This window comes from Tachyglossus aculeatus, chromosome 20, assembly GCF_015852505.1.
Source record: "Tachyglossus aculeatus isolate mTacAcu1 chromosome 20, mTacAcu1.pri, whole genome shotgun sequence".
Classification (NCBI taxonomy): Eukaryota; Metazoa; Chordata; class Mammalia; order Monotremata; family Tachyglossidae; genus Tachyglossus; species Tachyglossus aculeatus.
In genome coordinates, this window is record NC_052085.1 from 6,283,820 (window position 1) to 6,305,102 (window position 21,283).

Genomic DNA, 21,283 nt, shown 5'->3' on the forward strand with positions numbered 1-21,283 from the left:
GTTTACATTTCAAATGTTTCTCGGCCATTACCTGAAGAAATCCAGGAGGACGAGACTGGGCCGCTTCACTGGTGGTGTCCAAAAACTTCACAATGCGCAGGTACCCGGGGTACGAAGGTGCGCTGACCTGTCCTTCGGGAGTCACAAAGAAAATCTGTACTCCACTGGGAATCAAAATCAACTCTTCCGCATCTACCCCTAGGCTCTCGAGAGGAGGGGGCTGAGCTGAATTTGCGTAATAGTCTTCTCCAACAGATGAAACCTCCCCAGAATCAGTGCCATAGGACACAGTGTAGTGTCCGTCTGCAGCCTGGGGCGTATAAGCAGGCGGTGCGTCGCCTGGACCACAAGGAGCGTCTGAAGACGGAGGACTGGCAGGCCCCACACTCGTAGTTGGAATTTTTCCATTTACTTTCGGAGACTGAGGTGGTGAAATCAGAGACTGAGGCAGTGGGGGTCTATCTGGCTTAGGGGGCAACGCTGGATATAATTTGGGCAACCCCTGAGGGTCACTGCTCGTGTCGGGAAGGGCCGAAGGACTCTGGTCCAGGATGCCCAGCCTGGAGTTGACATTCTGCAAGGTCTCTTGCATCTTCCGCTGCATCTGTCTAGCAGAGTCCCACTGAGGCCCAGTGCGCTCGGACCCCGCTGAGGGAATGCTGATTCCTCGGTGGAGGTGTTCTAGTCCTTGCTTGTAGTAACGCTTTGCTTCTTCCTTCTGACCCAGTTCATCGGTGTTCAGTCCTTTATTAACAAATTGAAATGCCTTCTTATAGGCTTCTTTGATGAGTCTGACACTTTCGGGGTCTTCGGTCTCCGGACTGGCGGCCGGCTCCATTACTGAAAGAAAAAAAAATCCATCTTTTCCAAAGATTTCTTCTTTCCTTATTAGTCAGAGGGAAAATAGTCCATTAAATTGTAAACTCCTTGAGGGAAGGGGCAATGTTTCTACTTTTGGCCAGTCAAGTACTAAGGATAATATAGACTACACTCTATTAAATGATTCTTGAGTTACATTCACGTTAAAGTAGAGTTCATTCATTCATTTGTATTTACTGAGCGCTTACTGTGTGCAGAGCACTGTACTAAGCGCTTGGGAAGTACAAAGAGTTCCAACACAATTTAAAAGCCCACATTCCATAATGGTAAAATCTAAATATACTGTTACCTTATATTCCCTGCTAACTTTAAGATTTCAAACTCAAGGTTTCTAATCAGTAGACCCAAACCCTAAAGCACACTAATCAGGTTTGGTTAATCTAGAATGAGAAACTCCACAAGTTGAATACATGATAAATTAGAATTGAAATGGAAAGAGGAAAAAAAAAAACTTTTTAAAAAGTAAGCAGAGCACCATGGATTTCGCTTCAATTTCTGGACTATTTCAGGACATTACAAAGACACGTCAAAACAACTGTCTAGCAATAGTAACGGTATCTGTTAAGTGCTTACTATGTGTCAAGCACTGTTCTCAGTTACTTGACGGTCCTAAAATAACTAATTTGGGTAAACCAGACTTTTTGCTGAAAGGATAAAATTTAAGACATCACATGCAGCTGCAATAGCAACATTCCCGAGTGTGAAAGCCATATTCCAGAGCCCTGAATTTTAAAATCCAGTTTGAGATGGTTTTGCTGTGCAGAGCCTTTGAGTAAATGATTGAACTCCGAAGTGCTAAGTGCTTAGTACAATGCTACGAGCTCGGTACAGTAAGTGCTCAGTAAACACCACTCAGTAAATCCTGGGTCTTTTCTGAGCAATAAAATACTGTTTTAAGGGCCCAATGCTGAAGATAACTGTTCAGAAAGTAACAAACACGTTTTGAAATATTTTTATAAGTGATTCATTTTGTCTGAACTTACTTGGCGCACTGAATATGCTGCATCAAAATTATTGATTATTGTGTGCACTTATTATGAGCAGAGCGCTGCACTAAGCACTTGGGAGAGTACAGATTAGACAGACCAATGCGATCTTTTTACGCCAATGCCAACACTGTCTAGGAACTACATACTAACCAATAAAATTGAAGTAATATGTTGGAAGAAAAGGAATGACCATTCAAAATTGGACTCTGGGTCACAGGTTCTACAGTATAAACCCCCCCTTATTCAAGTGCAGTTAAAAATAGAATGTCAGTATATAAAGGTTTTCGACAGAATCAGGCCCACGGGGGAAAGAGGAGTTTCTCATGTGACACAATCCTAGTTCCAAATCCAAATCCTGCAAGTCAGAGAAAAAAGGGTAGATGTGTGTGACCGTATGTGTGTACATACATGTGTGTGTATATATATATATATATATATACATATACACACACACACCCTTGCTACCCTTCATAATTTAAAATAATAATAATAACTTTGGTATTTGTTAAGCACTTACTATGTGCAAAGCACTGTTCTATGCGCTGGGGAGGATACAAGGTGATCAGGTTGTCCCATGTGGGGCTCACAATTGGTATTTGTTAAGCGCTTACTATGTACAAAGCACTGTTCTAAGCGCTGGGGAGGATACAAGGTGATCAGGTTGTCCCATGTGGGACTCACAATCTTAATCCCCATTTTACAGATGAGGCAACTGAGGCACAGAGAAGTTAAGTGACTTGCCCAAAGTCACACAGCTGACAAGCAGTGGAGCCAAGATTTGAACCCATGACCTTTGACTCCCAAGCCCGTGCCCTTTCCACTGAGCCATGCTGCTTCTCTGCTTAAAACTAGGTAGGCTGCCGGCAGAGCCAGGATTTGAGCTGGTTTGGGGCTGGGGCAGGCATTATTTGGGGGGCTTCCCATTCCTGTAGGCATTGGCTCAGATGCAATGGCAGCTGAGTGTCCTAATCTTTCCAAATTCAGGTACACACAAAGCTATCAATCAACTGTATTTATTGAGCACTTACTGTATGTAGGGCACTGTTCTAAGCACTTGGGAGAGCACAATACAAGGCACTTACAGTCTAGAGGGGGAGACGGACGTTAACAATAATAAATTCCGGATATGTTCCTAAGTGCCAGGGGACTGAGGGAGGGGTGAAGATAAGGGGCAAATCCCAGGGCGATGCAGACGGGAGTGGGAGGAGAGGAAATGAGCCCTTGCTTGGTCGGGGAGGGAGTCTGGGTCAATCAATCAATCGTATTTATTGAGCGCTTACTGTGTGCAGAGCACTGTACTAAGCGCTTGGGAAGTCCAAGATGGCAACATCTAGAGACAGTCCCTACCCAACAGTGGGCTCACAGTCTAGAAGGGGGAGACAGAGAACAAAACCAAACATACTAACAAAATAAAATAAATAGAATAGATATGTACAAGTAAAATAAGTAAATAGAGTAATAAATATGTACCTTACGTCCTGCACAGGGTTAGGGACTATCACCCCCTATTACTAAGGCCTCTAGTAGTTGTAGGATGGCGCTTCAGACACTTACATGATTGATTAATAATAATGATGACCATAATAATAATAATGCCCCCCTCTAAATCTAGGGCCAAAGACGTATAAACTACCAGCCCTTACCACTTTCACAAGGGCCTGTGACTATGACCGAGCAAAACAGGCCCACTTAGGGACTCTGAAAGAGGAGAGAAATTTCTCTCACTAGGGCCCGGGGCTGGGGGGGGGGGGGGGGGGGTTGGGAAAAGCGGGTTCTGCACGAATCCGAACCGGGAAGAAGTAGTGACTCCCCACTCGTCTGAGGCTCGGACGGATCCCGACGTTCGGCCGGCCGGTGGGAGAATCCCCCGGGATTTGCGAAGGGCCCCGGGTATAATGGTGGGGCTGGGAGGATTGGGGGGGTCCCTCTGAGTTGGGCTGGGCGGCTCCCGGCCGAGTTTTCCCTCCCGGGCCGCTCTGCCCCTGGGGCCTTTGGGGCAGTGGCCCCGCCGGCCCCGGCCCCTCCCGATCCCCAATTCCCAGGGCTCCCCTCCTCCCCCGCTCCCAGGTTCCTGGGGTTCCCCACCTCCTCGCCCGATCCCGAATTCCCGGGGCTCCCCACCTCCTCCGCCCGATCTCGAATTCCCGGGGCTCCCCTCCTCCTCCCGATTCAGGGTTCCCGGGGCTCCCCACCTACTCCTCCCGATCCCGAATAACCGGGGCTCCCCTCCCCCTCCCGATCCCGAATTCCCGGGGCTCGCCACCTCCTCCTCCCGATCCCGAATTCCCGGGGCTCCCCTCCTCCTCCCGATTCAGGGTTCCCGGGGCTCCCCTCCCCCTCCTGATCCCGAATTCCCGGGGCTCCCCACCTCCCCCTCCTGATCCCGAATTCCCGGGGCTCCCACCTCCTCCTCCTCCTCCTCCCAATCCCGAATTCCCGGGGGTGCCCTCCTCCTCCTGATCCCGAATTCCCGGGGCTCCCCACCACCTCCTCCCGATCCCGAATTCCCAGGGCTCCCCACCTCCTCCTCCTCCCGATCCCGAATTCCCGGGGCTCCCCACCTCCCCCTCCTGATCCCGAATTCCCGGGGCTCCCCACCTCCTCCTCCTCTTCCCAATCCGGCATTCCCGGATCTCCTCACCACAGGCGGCTGTCAATCAGGCCGTTTATTATGGGGGGGGGGGTCGGGCCACGTGCCGGACAGGCCCCGACCAATCAGGACCCGCCCTTAAGGCCACGCCCACCTACCCTCACGTGACCCCGACCAATCAAGGCCCGCCCCTCAGGCCCCGCCCACCGTCCGCCACGTGACCGCGACCGTTCGGGCCCTTCCCGGCCCCGCCCGAACCGGCCGCAGCCGCGGATGGGCGCGGCCTCTAGAGGGCGCCTTTCATTCATTCGTTCGTTCGTTCATTCATTCATTCATTCAATCGTATTTATTGAGCGCTCACTGTGTGCGCAGCACTGTACTAAGCGCTTGGGAAGCACAAGTTGGCAACATATATATAAATATGTATTTATTTTACTTGTACATATTAATTCTATTTATTCTATTTTGTTAATACGTTTGGTTTTGTTCTCTGTCTCCCCCTTCTAGACTGTGAGCCCGCTGTTGGGGAGGGACCGTCTCTAGATGTTGCCCACTTGGACTTCCCAAGCGCTTAGTACAGTGCTCTGCACACAGTAAGCGCTCAATAAATACGATTGATTGATTGATTTTGTTAATATGTTTTGTTTTGTTGTCTGTCTCCCCTTTCTAGACTGTGAGCCCGCTGGTGGGTAGGGCCCGTCTGTAGATGTTGCCAACTTGGACTTCCCAAGCGCTTAGTACAGTGCTCTGCACACAGTAAGTGCTCAATAAATACGATTGAGTGAATGAACGAATGAATAGAGACGGTCCCTACCCAACAGGGGGCTCACAGTCTAGAAGGGGGAGACAGACAACAAAACAAAACATATTAATAAAATAGAATCATTCAATCGTATTTAATGAGCGCTTCCTGTGTGCAGAGCACTGGACTAAGCGCTTGGGAAGTCCAAGTCGGCAACAGATAGAGATGGTCCCTACCCAACAGCGGGCTCACTGTCTAGAAGGGGGAGACAGACAACAAAACAAAACATATTAACAAAATAAAATAAATAGAATCATTCAATCGTATTTAATGAGCATTTCCTGTGTGCAGAGCACTGGACTAAGCGCTTGGGAAGTCCAATTCGGCAACATATAGAGACGGTCCCTACCCAACAACGGGCTCACAGTCTGGAAGGGGGAGACAGACAACAAAACAAAACAGACAGGTGTCAAAACAGTGTGGCTTAGTGGAAAGAGCCCGGGCTTTGGAGTCAGAGGTCATGGGTTCAAATCCCGGCTCCACCACTTGTCTGCCGTGTGACTTTGGGCATGTCACTTAACTTCTCTGTGATTCAGTTCCTTCATGTGGAAATGGGGATGAAGACTGTGAGCCCCAAGTGGGACAACCTGATCACCTTGTAACCTCCCCAGCGCTTAGAACAGTGCTTTGCATATAGTAAGTGCTTAATAAATGCCATCATTATTATTATTGTGAATTATAGCTATATTCATTCATTCAATCATATTTATTGAGCGCTTACTGTGTGCAGAGCACTGTACTAAGCCCTTGGGAAGTACAAGTTGGCAACATATAGCGATGGTCCCTACCCAATAACGGGCTCACAGTATAGAAAGGGGAGAAAGACAACAAAACAAAACAAAACATGTAGGGAGGTGGAACAAAACATGTAGACAGGTGACAAAACATGTAGACAGTGAACTCTTTCGTTCATTCATTCGTTCGTTCATTCATTCAATCGTATTTATTGAGCGCTTACTGTGTGCAGAGCACTGCACTAAGCGCTTGGAAAGTACAATTTGGTAACAGAGACAACACCCACCCAACGGGCTCACCGTCCCCGGAGCCTCATAATAATAATGATGGTATTTGTTAAGCGCTTACTATGTGCCGAGCACCGTTCTAAGCGCTGGGGGAGATACAAGGTAATCAGGTGATCCTGTGTGGGGCTCATAGTCTTATTAGCGTGGCTGAGTGGAAAGAGCCCGGGCTTGGGAGTCAGAGGACCTGGGTTCTAATCCCAACTCAGCCACTTGTCTGCTGTGGGACCTGTCTGCTGTGGGACCTTGGGCAAGCCACTTAACTTCTCTGTGCCTCAGTTCCCTCATCTGTAAAATGGGGATGAAGACTGTGAGCCCCCCGAGGGACAACCTGATCACCTTGTAACCTCCCCAGCGCTTAGAACAGTGTTTGGCACATAGTAAGCTTGTACCTGTACAACAAGTACTTTCCAAGCGCTTAGTACAGTGCTCTGCACACAGGAAGCGCTCAATAAATACGATTGAATGAATGAATGAAGCACTTAATAAATGCCATCATTATTATTATTATTATTATTATTTGTTAAGTGCTTACTATGTGCCAAGCACCGTTCTAAGCGCTGGGTTGTCCACGTGGGACAACCTGATTACCCTGTATCTCCGCCAGCTCTTAGAACAGTGGCATATAGTAAGCACTTAACAAATACCATCATTAATCAATCAATCATATTTATTGACCGTTTACTGTGTGCAGAGCACTGTACTAAGCGCTTGGGAAGTACAAGTTGGCAACATATAGAGACAGTCCCTACCCAACAGTGGGCTCACAGTCTAGAAGAATTAATCCCCATTTTATCAGCACTTGGAACAGTGCTTTGCACAAAGTAAGCATTTAATAAATGACATTATTATTCATCATCATCATCATCAATCGTATTTATTGAGCACTTACTGTGTGCAGAGCACTGTACTAAGCGCCTGGGAAGTACAAATTGGCAACATATAGAGACAGTCCCTACCCAACAGTGGGCTCACAGTCTAAAAGGGGGAGACAGAGAACAAAACCAAACATACTAACAAAATAAAATAAATAGTATAGATGAGGGAAACTGAGGCACAGAGAAGTGACTTGCCCAAGGTCACAGAGCAGACTCGTGGCGGAGTCGGGATTAGAACCCACGTCCTCTGACTCCCAAGCCCTTGCTAGTAAGGCACTATGTTTCCCTTGCTAGGTGGGAAATGGGACCGGCCGGCAGAGCGGTTGGGCTCCAGGTCTTTCACCACTTCTTGCAGAGTGCTTAGAACAGTGCTTTGCACATAGTAAGTGCTTAATAAATGTCATTTAAAAAAAAATGGACCGAGGGGGAGGGTGGCAGAACCCGGTGCTTCTGGTCCTAAAATAGCATTGTGGCCTAGGGGAAAGAGTACAAGTCTGGGAGGCAGGAAACCTGGCTCCTAATCCCGACTCTGCCGCTTGCGTGTCACGTTCCTCAGTAACTTCTCTGTGCCTCAGTTAACTCGTCTGTAAAATAATAATAATAATAATAATAATGGCATTTATTAAGCGCTTACTATGTGCAAAGCACTGTTCTAAGCGCTGGGGTAGATACAAGGTAATCAAGTTGTCCCACGTGGGGCTCACAGACTTAACCCCCATTTTCCAGCTGAGGGAACTGAGGCCCAGAGAAGTGAAGTGACTTGCCCAAAGTCACACAGCTGACAAGTGGCGGAGCCGGGATTTGAACCCATGACCTCTGACTCCAAAGCCCGAGCTCTTTCCACTGAGCCACGCTGCTTCTCTAAATAATAATAATAATAATAATAATGTTGGTATTTGTTAAGCGCTTACTATGAGCCAAGCACTGTTCTAAGCGCTAGGGTAAGATACAAGGTAATCAGGTTGTCCCACATGGGGCTCACAGTCTTCGTCCCCATTTTACAGATGAGGTAACTGAGGCCCAGAGAAGTGAAGTGACTTGCCCAAAGTCACATGGCTGACAAGTGGCAGAGCCAGGATTTGAACCCAGGACCTCTGACCAAGCCCGGTCTCTTTCCACTAAACCAAGCTGCTTCTCTACTGGGGATTCAATACCTAGCCCCTGTTCCCCCACATTAGTTTGGGCAAGCCACTTAACTTCTCTGTGCCTCAGTTACCTCATCTGTAAAATGGGGATTAAGACCGTGAGCCCCCTCGGGGGACAACCTGATCACCTTGTAACCTCCCCAGCGCTTTAGAATGGGCTTTGCACATTGTAAGCGCTTAATACATGCCATCATTATTATTATTATTATTCGGACACTCCCACCTCCTTAGGGGGCAAGGAATAGGTCCAAACTGAATTTTATTGTATTCACCTCATGATTTGCACACAGAGCTTCAAAAAATACTATTACTGGGCAGCCTAGCCACTGGGCTCAGCCTGAGGGCTCTGAACAAATCAATCAAAAAACTCTGTGTGTTGGTAGGGTCCACTGCAGGACAGTAAGCTTGTTGTGGGCAGGGAACGTGCCTACCAACTCCGTTAGATTGCTATATTGCACTCGCCCAAGTGCTCAGTATAGTGCCCTGCACACTGTAAACACTCAATCAATCAATCAATCAATTAATCGTATTTATTGAGCGCTTACTGTGTGCAGAGCACTGTACTAAGCGCTTGAGAAGTACAAGCTGGCAACATATACAGTCCCTACCCAACAGTGGGCTCACAGTCTAGAAGGGGGAGACAGAGAACAAAACCAAACCTACTAGCAAAATAAAATAAATGGAATAGATAGGTACAAGTAAAATAAAGAAATAAATAGAGTAATAAATATGTACAAATAAATGCAGTCGATTGATTGATTGGCAGTACCAGGCCAGCATTACCCACCCAGGTTACCCGGATCGTTAACACGCTCAAGTGATTGTCCGGGTTGCTTGAGTGGGGACCTGAGTTCGAGCTGGGAAGACACAGAAGAGGGACTTGTTGAGGAGTAGGTGCAAGGTAGCCCGTGGGCCTTGGGAGACGGGCACTACTGCACAGCACTGTTCTTTGTGCAACATCGGGGTGGCAGCTTATTCTGGCACGGAGCTTGGTTGGAAGTGGTTTGGCAGAATGCCCTGGCAGGCTGGAAAAGTTTAGGTATTGTAGGAGGTGATGGAGGGCTGACAGGTGGGAGCGAATGGCCTTGAATTGCAGGGGACTCACTGAAATGTCATTAGAGAGGAGGTCTATTATTATTATTATTATTATTATTATTATTATTATCATCATCATCATTATCATTATTATTGTTGTTATTGCTGTTATTATTATTATTATTATTGTTGTTGTTGTTGTTGTTGTTCAGCACTTACTATGTGTCAAGCACGGTTCTAAACTCTGGGGTAGATACAAGTTAATCGGGAGGTACATAATAATAATAATGGCATTTATTAAGAGCTTACTATGTGCAAAGCACTGTTCCAAGCGCTGGGGAGGTTACAAGGTGGTCAGGTTGTCCCACGGGGGGCTCGCAGTCTTCATCCCCATTTTACAGATGAGGGAACTGAGGCATGGGGAAGTTAAGTGGCTTGCCCAAAGTCACACAGCTGGAAATAGGCGGAGCTGGCATTTGAACCCATGACCTCTGACTCCAAAGCCCATGCTCTTTGCACTGAGCCACGCTGCTTCTCTACATAGTCCTATTCTGCTTCTATTCTGCTTCTATTACATAGTCCCTGTCCCACATGGGGCTCACAGTCTTAAGTAGGAGGGAGATCAGGTGTTGACCCCTGCCGATCCATTTTACAAATGAGGAGACTGAGGCACAGAGAAATGATGCGACTTGCCCAAGGTTATACGGCAGGCAAATTGTACGCTGTGTGATTGTGGGCCTTGGTTACCTCATCTGTAAAATGGGGACTTAGATTGTGAGCCCCATGTGGGACACGGACTGTGTCCAACCTGATTAGCTTGTATCTACCCCGGTGCTTAGTACAGTGCCTGGCACATAGTAACTGCTTAACAAATAACCATAAAAAACAAACTGGCAGAGCCCGGATTAGAACACAGGTCCTCCAATTCCCAGGTCTGTGCGCTTTCCACTAGGTCATGTTTCTCCTTCTTTATCTGATCCCGAGGATCTTGAGTGAACAGCACAGATTATAGACTTTTATAGATTATAGATTTATAGATTACAGACTTTTAGACTGTGAGCCCACTGTTGGGTAGGGACTGTCTCTATATGTTGCCAACTTGTACTTCCCAAGCGCTTAGTACAGTGCTCTGCACACAGTAAGAGCTCAATAAATACGATTGATGATGAGATTAGTGAAAAAAATAAATCATAGTAAAAGTCAGGAGTGCTAGGTTCTAGTTCCAGTTCTTCCCCTGGCCTGCTATGTGAGGCAGGCCACATTGTGTGTGAAGAAGCATAGAGAAGAAGCGTGACTTAGTGGAAAGAGGTCGTGGATTCAAATCCCGGATCCTCCAATTGTTGGCTGTTTGACTTTGGGTAAGTCCCTTCACTTCTCTGTGCCTCAGTTCCCTCATCTGTAAAATGGGGATTAAGACTGTGAGCCCCACGTGGGACAACCTGATCACCTTGTATCTCCCCAGTGCTTAGAACAGTGCTTTGCACATAGTAAGCACTTAACAAATACCATTATTATTATTATTATTATTATCTAAGGCAAGACAACCTCACTGTGCCTCATTTCCTCATCCATAAAACTGAGATAATCTTCCCTCTACCTCAAAGGGATGTTGGGAGGATGAGATCACTGATGCCAAAGCACTTTGGAAAGAAAAATAATAAAAGCCCTGTAAAAATGCCTGTATTATTATGACCAGGAATCAACCAAGGCCAAGGCAGAGAAAACACAGAATCCCTGACTGCTAGGCCACTAGGGATCGATCCGAAGATACTGAGGAAGCGGCATTTCCATTTTTCCCACACAGTCTTTGGGGCTGATTTTCTGATTTGAAGAAGGCAGGCAGGGGTGGAGGACACGGCTAAAAGCAACTTTACTTTGAGAAGGGGACCCCCTCCACAACTGAGGAGGGGTTCTCCCCTGGGGTCTAACTTTAAAAACTCAGAGGATAAACATAGATAAACATAGAGGATGTATGACAAAAGATCAATAACTGGATGCTTTCTTAATATAATTGGACTCCTGCAAATTGCATATCTGGATATTGTCCAAATCTGGTAATTGTGCAAATCTACCATTTATAAAACCATAAAGCCAAAGCTAAAATACACCAGCAGAGCACAAGGATGGCATATGGACAGTTAAAAATTCTCTTCCTGACATTATTTTCCTTGTGTATGGTACACTGCTTCCTTAATAGCTTTGACATTTATTAAGCACTTACAATGTGCAGGGCTTTATACCAGGATACAGTATTGATCGAGACACGGACACTGCCCTACAATCTCGAGTGGGTGGTAGCGGAGAAAAGGGAGGGAGACAGACACTTTGGGAAAGAATGATAAGGACAGTCGATACAAATAGACAATTGTACAGCAACAATCAATCAATCAATCGTATTTATTGAGCACTTACTGTGTGCAGAGCACTGTACTAAGCGCTTGGGAAGTACAAGTTGGCAACATATAGAGACAGTCCCTACCCAACAGTGGGCTCACGGTCTAAAAACAACAACTTACACCAGAGCAGTCATTAGTTGGCTGCTAGAAAAGAGCCTTTAGATTCCTCACTGCACCAGGCTGGTCCGTTTTTACTTCAAATCGTTCCCACCTTCAATCAAAAGGCAAATCGTTTCCACCTTCCCCACCTTCAATCAAAAGGACCCCCTGGGGAGATCTGATTTGGATGTAGTAATAGTAGTAACAGCATTTACTAAGCGCTTACAGTGTGCTGAGCATCAAACTAAGCGCTGGGAAAAAGTACATAGGTAGGAATTGGGCACAGCCCCTGTAAATGGTTGGATTTTTAGAGTTTTTGACTAATCTAGCCTGGGGGAATCCTCTCATTTTATATTATGAACTTTAAAATCTGATTATTTAACATGGCCTCCAATCATACTCCCAACAGCTATTCCAACGAAAATCCCAGCCTCCCAGCTTCTGACAAGGCATGAGAATTTCTTCTCTGGGCTGAAGAGACTTCTATATAGTGGCTTTCTGGCCGGTTTTCACTTTGAAGCCTGACTCCGCTGCCCCTTCCCTAAAATCCCTGTCCCTTTTCACTTCCTCACATTCACAGTGGGAAGCTGGCATCCGATTCCTGTAGGTGGGGATATTAGGTAAGAAACAAATTATCCCTTTTAGGGGTTTGCTGTTCTCTCGCTTGATAACCACTACAGAAGTTCCTTTTTGTGTGTGTGTGATTAGCAGGTTCTAGTCAGGCTCTCCCAGGCTCAAACAGTACTTATTATTATTATTATTATTGTTTGTTGAGGCACAAACCAGGGTCTTAAATATTATTGCTCAAATTTTAGTGTGTGAATTGTGAAGTGACAGATAGGCCTTATGCTTTAGTAAATCTTGAACTGTACTTGATAATCGAATCAAAGCAGTATCATTGGTCATCTGGTTTGTTATCAAATTTTCATTTTAATTGACATGTTGAATCATCTTACTGTCTATTTTAGTGACTAAAGGCTAATTTATCATTTCTCCTCCTCAAAGTCGATCTCTTCTCTACATAGCTCTTCCACTGAAGCCATTTAGTGTATGCTTTGTGGAAGAGAAATGTATAAGGGATAGAATTAGTGATCTTTAAAGCCTTTTCCCTGGTGTTCCATCCCTACTGAAGAATCATACCAATTGTCTAGGGAACACAATAGAGGGAAAAGGAGTTTAAATGAGACTATTCATGAAAAGTCTTCTCTTACTGGGTAATTCTGGGTGAAAAGGGAAGTATGTCAGGAATTGAATTTGCACTGCTTTAGATTCATCAATCAATTTAATTTCAGATTACTTTTTCTTCTTATAATTGTGCTTTCATACCCTTTTCAACTTTTCATTTTCACTTGATTTAGATTCTTTTTAAATTAAATAGCCATTTCAAGCAGCCTTTTGAGTACCCAAAAGGCTTGCTAACTGATGTGACTTTCAGCTGATTGTAGGATTTCAATGTTACATCTCCTAAAATAATTGATTTATTCCTTGGGTTCAAAATCATCACAGTAAAGACAGAACCCTATCCTAGCAAGGTTAAGCACTATTAAATTGTTTTTACTCACAGTCTTGATTATCATACATCATCATCATCATCATCATCAATGGGGGTATTTATTGAGTGCTTACTATGTGCACAGCACTGTATTAAACTTTTGGAAGAGTACAATACACCAGAGTTGGTAGATGTGTTCCCTGCCTACAGGGAGCTTACAGCCTAGAAGGGGAGCCTGACATTAATATAAATAAATAATTGATCATGTATAATTTATTAAAATGTGCAGAATCCACCAATCACATTTATTGAGTGGTTACTGTGTGCAGAGCACAGTCCTAAGCACTTAGTTAGCTTATATGTTGCCAACTTGTACTTCCCAAGCACTTAGTACAGTGCTCTGCACACAGTAAGCACTTAATAAATATGATTGATTGACTGATCGATTGATTGATAGGCGAGTACAATATAACACAGTTGGTAGACACAGTCCCTGCCCACAATGAGTATACAGCGTAAGTGCTGTGGGGTTGAAGGTGGGGCTGATATCAAATGCCTAAGTGCAATATCAAGTGCAGGATTAAAGCAGCAGGGGTATCTCACTCACCTGGAGTGACAAAAATTGAGGGGCCTAACAAAGTACCATTCTGAAAAAACACCAGAGGCATCAGAGTGCAAGTTTCTTAATAATAATGGCATTTAGTAAGTGCTTACTATGTGCAAAGCACTGTTCTGAGCACTGGGGAGGTTACAAGGTGATCAGGTTGTTCCACAGGCTCACAGTCTTAATCCCCATTTTACAGATGAGGTGACTGAGGCACGGAGAAGTTAAGTGACTTGCCCAAAGTCACACAGCTGACAAGTGGCAGAGCTGGGATTTGAACCCATGACCTCTGACTCCAAAGCCCGTGCTCTTTCATGTCTACTAACTCTATTGTACTCTTCCATGTACTTAGTATAATACTCTGAATGCAGAGATTGTCAGCTCCTAGAGGTCAGGGATCATTCTTCAAGGCCCTTCAAGGCCCTGCTGAGAGCTCACCTCCTCCAGGAGGCCTTCCCAGACTGAGCCCCTTCCTTCCTCTCCCCCTCGTCCCCCTCTCCATCCCCCCATCTTACCTCCTTCCCTTCCCCACAGCACCTGTATATATGTATATATGGTTGTACATATTTATTACTCCATTTACTTATTTATTTATTTATTTTACTTGTACATTTCTATCCTATTTATTTTATTTTGTTGGTATGTTTGGTTCTGTTCTCTGTCTCCCCCTTTTAGACTGTGAGCCCACTGTTGGGTAGGGACTGTCTCTATGTGTTGCCAATTTGTACTTCCCAAGCGCTTAGTACAGTGCTCTGCACATAGTAAGCGCTCAATAAATACGATTGATTGATTGATTGATTCTTCCTGCTTCACTTGTGCGCTCATATGCTAATTCATTACAGGGGAGAGAAATTACCGAGTGACTATAGCTGCCTTAGAGCTAGCTGACCCTGGATTTCCAGCTAGAGAAAGAATCAGAACTGAGCAGAGAAGCAAATCAGAGGGGCCTCTGAGCCCTATGACTTTGTGGTTTGTATTTCAGGAGTCTTCATCTAGATCCATCACGTTATGCTGATAAAGTAGGATTCTTTTAACGCGAGCAGGCGCATCTGTTCACTGTCTTTGGGGGGAAAAAAAGTTTAAATTTGAAGGTAAACGTCCACCACCGCGGAGGCTGGGATTGAAGCAAATGTACCGCCAGAGGGAAGTATTTTCATTTCTTTGAACCAAAATATGCCGTTTAAGGAGTTTTTTTTCACCTGTCGCCCCATTTATAAAGGGGACATCACACTTATCTGCAAAAAGTTCGGCACACACATACACCATATGAAAGAATTCTGGCTCAAAATGAAATGCAAAGCTGAAATTCATTTTTCCAGGTTTCTTTCCTACCAGCTCCTCATGAGTATTTAATAAATATTTGCCCAGCATTTCATTTCATTTCTTCAAACTAAGCCACATTTTCCACGTCTTCAATATCTTAGTGACAAGATTTGACTTTAAAATATGAAAAGGCATTCAAGGCAGCGTGGCTCAGTGGAAAGAGCCCGGGCTTGGGAGTCAGAGGTCATGGGTTCGAATCCCGGCTCAGCCACTTGTCAGCTATGTGACCTTGGGCAAGTCACTTAACTTCTCTGTGCCTCAGTTACCTCATCTGTAAAATGGGGATTAAGACTGTGAGCCCCACGTGGGACAACCTGATCACCTTGTATCCCCCCCAGCACTTAGAACAGTGCCTTGCACATAGTAGGTGCTTAACAAATACCACTATTATTATTATTATTACTTCTATGCACTTATTTTAAAATAAAAGATTACCCCTGGGTTTCAGATACAGTTTGCAAGTTCTCTTTATCAAAGAACTGTCTTTATTATAGGGAAAATGATAGTGCTCACTCATCCTAAAAACCAAATACAAATTTATAAAGCTAAGAAAAAGAAATCAGTGCTGTTAGGTCTGAGGAAGATGCTTGGGGGACAGCATATTTGCTTGGGTTAGTATGTGACTTTCAAAAGCTTTCTCTCTGCTATCTCCATTTTCAACCCCTCAAAATACTGACTCCCCAAATCTTTCCCCACAATATTCCCCCAGATGCTAAATTCTATGCACTTATTTTAAAATAAAAGATTACTCCTAGGTTTCAGATACAGTTTGCAAGTTCTCTTTATAAAAGAACTGTCTTTATTATAGGGAAAATGATAGTGCTCACTCATCCTAAAAACCAAATACAAATTTATAAAGCTAAGAAAAAGAAATCAGTGCTGTTAGGTCTGAGGAAGATGCTTGGGGGACAGCATATTTGCTTGGGTTAGTATGTGACTTTCAAAAGCTTTCTCTCTGCTATCTCCATTTTCAACCCCTCAAAATACTGACTCCCCTAATCTTTCCCCACAATATTCCCCCAGATGCTAAATTCTATGCACTTATTTTAAAATAAAAGATTACTCCTGGGTTTCAGATACAGTTTGCAAGTTCTCTTTGTAAAAGAACTGTCTTTATTATAGGGAAAATGATAGTGCTCACTCATCCTAAAAACCAAATACAAATTTATAAAGCTAAGAAAAAGAAATCAGTGCTGTTAGGTCTGAGGAAGATGCTTGGGGGACAGCATATTTGCTTGGGTCAGTATGTGACTTTCAAAAGCTTTCTCTCTGCTATCTCCATTTTCAACCCCTCAAAATACTGACTCCCCCAATCTTTCCCCACAATATTCCCCCAGATGCTAAATTCTATGCACTTATTTTAAAATAAAAGATTACTCCTGGGATTCAGATACAGTTTGCAAGTTCTCTTTATCAAAGAACTGTCTTTATTATAGGGAAAATGATAGTGCTCACTCATCCTAAAAACCAAATACAAATTTATAAAGCTAAGAAAAAGAAATCAGTGCTGTTAGGTCTGAGGAAGATGCTTGGGGGACACCATATTTGCTTGGGTCAGTATGTGACTTTCAAAAGCTTTCTCTCTGCTATCTCCATTTTCAACCCCTCAAAATACTGACTCCCCCAATCTTTCCCCACAATATTCCCCCAGATGCCAAGGAAACCGCTTCACCAGAAAAAAAAGTAAAAAGCAGGGCAAAAACCTTGCCAAGTCAGATATAACAGGGAATGTATCAATAGAGGCATCTCTGTTATATGGAATCTAAAATTCACTTGAGGCTAAATAATTCTGTCCTGAAAGTGCAGATAATTTCATTCCGTGGTGATTTTACCCAATAAAATATACTGCGGGGCTTTAAAGTACTATTTTATCAGCAATAATTCCCCCTGATTAAATTTCTATCGTACATCTCCTGGCAACAGAGTCGGTAGACATGATCCTGGCTCTTGAAGAATTTACAATCCATTTTACAATTAAGCACTTAGTAAGGTGTTCTACACACAGTAGGTGCTCAATAAATATCACTGCTCAAACTAATGGAATTGATTGGACAGTAAGTGGCTTGTTCAGTGTGTAGCAACACCCCTTGCATTCTTTTCAACCCACAAATCATTTTCCCACTGGAATACAGATGGTAAGCAGGGATGCAGCATATTGTGACATGCAACTCTTCACCCACATTAACCAGCTCCAAGAGTAACTGGGACTAGAGCCCAGGACTCCCAATTCATTCCCACAGCGGTGTTCTTTTCCACTGGATCATGGAGAAGGAATCAGAATAAAGGTAGGATTTCAAGGTACAAACATACGATGGTTTTAGATACTACAAAATTATGCCTTTTGTTCTGCTTTCAAAGCCTTTCCTGTTGATGCCCTGCATTTTGTTGGTCTGTATTTTCAAAGGTCACAGAAAATATCTTAAGGTTTCTGATGTTTTGTGAGAGCAGAGAAAGTTAGTTTCAAATAACTAGCCTGACTCAAATAGCTGTCATCTCTTACTGATAGTTAAAATTATTTTCTTTGCTTCCATGCTGTTTCCTTCCTCCCTAATTCTGTTTTTCCCATTCAAATCATTACTTCAACTATACACCTGCACCAAACTGAAAAACACTCACCACGATCTCCTGAGAATAGCATGGCATTCTTGTGTGAAATATTCTTTCTTAAAGTTTAATCAAATCTCTGCTGAAGTGAGTGGGATGTGACAATGGGATGTTGCTTTTGAATACATCTCTGAAGTTACTGGAAATGGTCAGGAGGAATGTGCTATTTTAAAAACACCCACAGAGCCTGATTTTGAAAGACAAGCACTCGTTCCTTGAAACCTGTCAAAGTATCTGTTTCCACTCATGTTTAGCCAGAGGCTACTTTCCAGACAAAACCATTTTTGAGGGCATCTGAAGAACTCCCTCCTACTTTAAAAAAAATAAATAAAAAACCCTTATTTTCATCTTGAACTTGACTTGAAAATGGAAGCTTCTCTTTCTATCTGAGAACCAGTGGGAAGAAAACTACTCATAGTTAATGTTTGAACGAGGTGCAAATAAGAGCTAGCAAGAGTGGATTTACCTGTGGTGATGGTATTTAAGCGTTTACTACGTGTTAAGCACTGTTCTAAGCGCTGGGGTAGATACACGGTAATCAGGTTGTCCCACATGGGGCTCACAGTCTTAATCCTCATTTTACAGATGAGGCCACTGAGGCACAGAGAAGTGACTTGCCCAAGGTCACAAAGCAGACGTGTGGCAGAGCCGGGATTAGAACCCACATCCTCTGACTCCCAAGCCTGTGCTCTTTCCACTAAGCCACGCTGCTTCTCCATGTATTTATGGAGCACTTATTGCGTGCAAAGTATTGTACTAAGAGCTTGACAGGCTTTAAATTGGTGATCCCTGTCCACCAGGAGCTTGCAGTCCACAGGGAAACTTAACAGGATACAGATTTAGGGTGCCCTTGGGAGTCAGGAGACCCCAGTTCTAAAACCAGCTCTCCTACTGGCCTGCTGTGTGACTTTGGACAAATCACCTAAATTCTCTGTGCTTCAGTTTCCTCATCTGTAAAATGGGGATGATACATGCTCTCCCTCTCTTTTAAACTGTGAGCGCTGGGTGGGACAGGGACTTAGTTCATTATCTTGTACTGACCCCAGTGTTTAGCTTAGTGCTCTGCTAAAACAGTCAATCGATGATATTTATCGAGCACTTACTGTGTGCAGAGCACTGTATTAAGTGCTTGGAAGAGGACAAGATAACAAAGTAGGTAGAAGAATTCCCTGCCTACAAGGAGCTTACAGTCTAGAGGGCCATATACTAAGCACTTAATAAATACCATAGTTATTATTCAAGGCTGTCTAGAACTCTGTTACATTTCTACACCAGTCATCTTGTTTAAAGTAAATATTATTTTCTAGGAAAAAATTCATTGCAACCCAGAGTAATTATTCATTACACAAGAAGCCGCCTTGGCCAAAAGGCAGAGAGAAAGTGCCATGTACGCACTGAAGAGATGGATGGATAGTGTAAGAATTAGTCATCATTCATAGCAACAAAAGTTATTTTCCTTCATGGATGAGAACTATATTACTGCATGGTTGTTTTTTTTTTCAAAACAAGAGGAAAAAAATACCTTCTTCATTTCCAGTCTAGAAAAAGAGAGTGTTTACTGAGAGACAGTTCATGGATTAGGGTTACTTCCATTGGTGGCTTCTCCAGGATAGGGGCCCTTGGTTTTTAATTGTTCTTTAATTTCCCCTCAAAACAGGCACACTCCAGGGTCAAGCCATCCCATGATACACGCAACAGCTTGACAATCCACTGCATCATTGCAAGATGCTAAAACAGGGAAAGAAGTGAGGGTCTCTTCACCACCGGCAGTGATTTGAGGATTAAGAAGACTGCATCATTTTTAAAGGAAGCAGATTAATATTTAAAGACGATTGGAAGAGGAGTTCAAAAGTGGAGTTCAAAAATGTGGTGTTCAGAAAGGAGTTAGCCTATAACAAGACACTTGAGAAGTCCAAACGAAGGCTGTTATTCAATATAAATCGGATGAATTCTTCTTTAAAGTTGAAACACAACCATCAATCAATAGAACAAGCCACATTTGCTGCCTTCTGGGAAGATTCATAATCATATAACACATGCTCATTTAATTACTGCTGTGACATTGTGCTTTGAATTACTTTGCCAAAGATTAAACAATAGTGATGCTTTTGTGACAATATATAGCACATAAAGGAATTTCAGAGCCTTTGTAATATGCACACTGTAAGCTCCTTGATGGGGAAGATCCTGTCTACCAATTCTATTGTTCTCACCCAAACCCTTAACATAGTGCTTTGCACACAGTAAGCACCATAAATACCACAGATTGACCATTTGATTAACTCAGAATTATTGGAACAAGTTCCAATTTATAACTTGTAAATCTATAGGAATAATAGAACCAGCCATTGACGATTCACCCACATTTTCAACTACCACAACCCCACTGTATTGTGAGGTACACCTATACCAGGAGTGTTGTGCATAAAGTATGTGCTCATCTCTTATTTTTACTCACTATTTGCGTCTACTGATTTTTAATCTCTCTGTAAAAGAGTATATTGGATCCCATCTGCAATGCAATTTCACTTACAGTGAAATGAAGATGTCAGTTAAAAACTAATGTGTATTCTATAGTGGAGGAGAATGAGGAACAAGGGTTGAGGGAGGGAGGGAGGAGGAGAATTTCTATTATTCCCCTTAAGGCAAATCCTTCTGCAAACAATTCATGATTTGAATGGAACTGTCGGTTCGGGAGTGAGAGTGCTGTGTGTTGAGTGGAGGAAAGATGAGATAATCTCCTGTTATGATCAGCATTGTTCTACTCTCCCCATTTTATACAGTCTGGTTTTCAGCTGGTCAATCCCCTATCTGGAACTTTATGGGTGTGAAGGTGTTCAGGTATTTTTGAGATCTCTCACTGGCCACCTAAATTACCACATTTTTGGATTAGGAGATCGTTGTCATCATTATTATCCCCAGTGGCATTTACTGTGTGCTTACTGTGTGCGAAGCACTGTACTAAGTGCTTGGGAGAGTACAATATAACAGACTTGGCAGACACGTTCCCTGCCCACAATGAGGTTACAGTCTAGAGGGGTGCTGCCCGTATATGTTTGAGAAGTACCCCTGAGTATCTCTGACCTCTCGACTGTCCCTCTCAGTCAATGTTTCTTATTGACCACTCACTGTGTGAAGAGCACTGTTCTAAGCACTTGGAAGAGTACAATACAAAGAGTTGGAAGGCACATTCCTCTCCCACAAGGCACTGACAGTCTAGGGAGGGAGACAGGCATTAATGTAAATTAATCAATTACCGATATGCACATTAAGTGCTGTGAGGCTGAGGATGAGTATCAAGTGCTTACAAGGTCCAGGTCTAAGAGCATAGATCACAGATCCAAGTGCTTAGGTGATGCAGAAGGGAGAGGAAGTAAGGGAAAAGAGGGTTTAATTGGGGAAGGCCTCTTGAGGAGACGTGATTTTAA

General features: G+C 43.8%; 1 protein-coding gene across 6 annotated transcripts in view; it reads right to left on the reverse strand.

The window, feature by feature from the left end:
• The window catches only part of SPART (spartin), a 110,539-nt gene that overhangs the window by 23,620 nt on the left and 65,636 nt on the right, over positions 1 to 21,283 (reverse strand). For 4 of the 6 annotated variants that reach the window (XM_038761571.1, XM_038761568.1, XM_038761570.1 and 1 more), the window contains one exon: positions 32 to 840. In XM_038761571.1, coding sequence (XP_038617499.1) covers positions 32 to 838 — 807 coding nt within the window. In that variant the 5' untranslated portion in view covers positions 839 to 840. Of the gene's footprint in view, positions 1 to 31; positions 841 to 3,338; positions 3,557 to 4,466; positions 4,535 to 21,283 lie in introns of those variants that run through there. The other 2 variants (XM_038761567.1, XM_038761566.1) reach the window with 2 other exon arrangements.